We start from the raw sequence: 2,816 nt of genomic DNA, 5'->3' as shown, positions 1-2,816 counted from the left end.
TTATTTATCTTATTTTTAATCTTTCTTTTTCGTTGGGAGTGTGTGATTGTGTGTGGGGATGTATATATTATATGGTGTGAGGGGACATATATTTGTATATTGATGTGCAATTTATTTTTTTCTTTTGTTGTGTTGTTAAAACTGTAATAAAAATATTGTTTAAAAAAAAGAAAAAAAATAGCTACCATGGTGGGATTTTGAGAGGAAGCTTTCATGAGGCGTGGCACTGTAGTGTCCAGACTTCTCAGCAGCTCGCTGTCGATGGTCGTCTGGAACAGGCTGTAGAAGTATTCGCCGTGCGAGAAGCTCAGGAAGTTATTGCTGTGACTTCCAGATATCGGCACAGAAAGCTTGATGGTGTTCAACAGCAAATCCACCAGCTGCTCATTCTGCAGTAAAACATCCAAATACAATGAATGAATGACTTAATTTCAAAACCAAAATAAATCATATTAATAACAAACTAATAAGCGAAAGTACAGTGTTTGGAGGAGGTAGAAGTAAAACTCATATATCTCAACTCCCTTCTCACTTTTTTTTCTTTTAACAAATTCCCAAATTTATTTACAATTACAAACCACCATCCCCAGTTCACTTACCACCAAATTAACAACAAGCAGCTCCAATAACAATTTCCAAAGAGAAGTGGCACTGACCTGCTGACTTAGAGAAAAGGCGAGCTGAAGCAGACCGTCTGCCAGCCTCTTGGTGTTTATGTCCAATGATGGAAGAGCCTTCCTGTCCTCACCAGGTGCTATACCTTTATACACTGTCATCAGAAGTCTGGACCCAAGGGATATGGCATAAGTGGCATCCTTTAACGCGAGAAATGCAAAAACACAAAACAATGTGTGCCTGCTGCTTTTTCTTTGGATGAACATCAACAAGCACTGAGGAAAAATCTACCTTCTTTTACCTTTTTATTGTGTAAACTGAAATGTTTACTTAAGATCATTTGAAATATGTTTTGAGTGTTTAGTGCTAATGAAAATAAATTTTTATGGCACATTTGGACAACTGTAAAATGGTGCTGCATTTATAAAGCTTATTGTTTGTAAATGGTCCACGGACAAATACCTGGCTGTGCAGGATGGAGCTGAGGAAGTCGGCTTTGTGGATCTGCTTACAGGAGGACAGAACCATTTCCATCTGGTCATGGTGGCGCAGGGTGCTGGAATCGTAGAGGTCTACAGCACACAAGTCCTCCACACTAGAGAGATCATTAAGAAAAATGAGAAAGAAGTTAAAAAAAAAAGAAAAAACAGCTTATAGTGCTAATAATTGAACTATCATCACAATCATTATCTTAGCCGGATTTCCCACGCATTCATTTATTTGTGGCAGCCTGCCACGGTAACAATAGCTGTTGCCATGTATTGATTTTTTTACTTTTTAAGCTGGACCACTCATTAGGAGAGCACACTTTCAGGGAGCAGAGTGTACTCTGGGCACACATGGAGCAGCCACATACCTCCAAATTTAGAGAGGGGACATAGAATAATACAAATGCAAAATGACAAAATAATACAAAGCGACACAAACACGTCAGCTATCCCCACAGAAAGATTATAATTCTGTGGGGATAGCTGTGAGAGCTCATTTCAAGTTTGTCTTTTTTGGGTTTTTTTGGTAAAAAAAAAAAAAAAAACTATACATCACAAAGATGAGAGAGTAGGTTCTCAAAGCTGCAACTGACCTGAAGTTGATGTCTCCCCAGAGGTGTAACTTTTAATCCTTGGATGAATGAACTGAATATCACATAGATTCAACACTGACCTGTGGTTATTTTGGAATTCATCTAAGATTTATTTTAAATATTTAGTTCTGCTGTCTAATTTTTATTTTGTAGACTGTATTATTGCATGTGTTGAACATGTTGCACAATAAAAAAACACTATAAAAATATTATAACAAAAGAAAATTAGCTTTTGATTCTAATTGTCAGCTACTCACTCATGAATATTATAAATAAAAAGAATAATAATCACACTTTCTTACTGCCTTTTTATAAAGGCAGTGTATGTAAAGGCTCCCCCTCAACACAACTTTTTTATTTAATGTGCTTATTATTATTTTTAATGATAGCCATGTAAGCTCATCTTTTTCTCTAATAAGAAACTTTAAATGAGAGTGATTTAAATGCATTTAAAGACTGACATACCTTTTACGTGAGATTTTTGTCTGCAAACTGCTTTCTAGACGAGTGCGGTATGGTGAGGCCAGCAGTGCCTTCAGCAGAGGAACACACACTTCCGGCAGGTTCTTCATTACCTCCACGTCTGCCATGTTGAAACCTACAGCGGACGGCTCACACACCACCAGTGCCGTCAGCTCAAAAAAATCGGAGACAAAAATGTCTTGTTCCAGAAGCTGTGAATGAAATTTAAAAACTGTGAGCAAGAAAAAGATGATTAATAATTTTCTTAAAGTCAGACTGTCTGAAATTCAGCGATACCTTCCAAAATTCCTGCTCTCCTTTGACAAGAATCATAGTAGCAAACTCCAGCAGGCGGACGATGATGGTGCACTTGCTGAAGTTGTACTGGTCCAACTCACTTGGGCTGAAGTGGGAGGTTTTTTTGCCGTGAGGGAAACAGCTCTCTGCTGCTGCCAGATCACCAGTTGCCAGCTCAGTCAAAAAGAAGCGTACAGCTTTCAGAAAGCTTGATTTTTCCTTGGAGCCTGAACAATAAATGTAAGCCAAAAAAAAAGTTATTTACTCAGGGTTCCTGCAGCTTAGGGCAAGGTAGATTTAATACTTTTTAAGCCTTTTTTAATTCCACTAAGAATTAAGTTCAAGACCAATTTTGTTGGAC

The 2,816-nt window shown here is 37.7% G+C and overlaps 1 protein-coding gene across 1 annotated transcript; it reads right to left on the bottom strand.

Annotated features, from left to right (window-relative positions):
* Positions 1-185: 185 nt before the first annotated feature.
* LOC121963849 (DNA-dependent protein kinase catalytic subunit-like) lies at positions 186-2,682 on the bottom strand (the record flags this gene model as incomplete). Its single annotated transcript, XM_042514090.1, has 5 exons — positions 186-389; positions 657-815; positions 1,078-1,210; positions 2,162-2,370; positions 2,456-2,682. Coding segments are annotated over 5 exons (932 nt in total), but the record flags the coding sequence as incomplete, so codon positions are not given.
* Positions 2,683-2,816: the final 134 nt, after the last annotated feature.

Source organism: Plectropomus leopardus, unplaced genomic scaffold (assembly GCF_008729295.1).
Source record: "Plectropomus leopardus isolate mb unplaced genomic scaffold, YSFRI_Pleo_2.0 unplaced_scaffold12835, whole genome shotgun sequence".
NCBI classification, from domain to species: domain Eukaryota; kingdom Metazoa; phylum Chordata; class Actinopteri; order Perciformes; family Serranidae; genus Plectropomus; species Plectropomus leopardus.
Note: the sequence above shows the minus strand (reverse complement) of the source record. Positions and strands in the feature narration are given on the sequence as shown.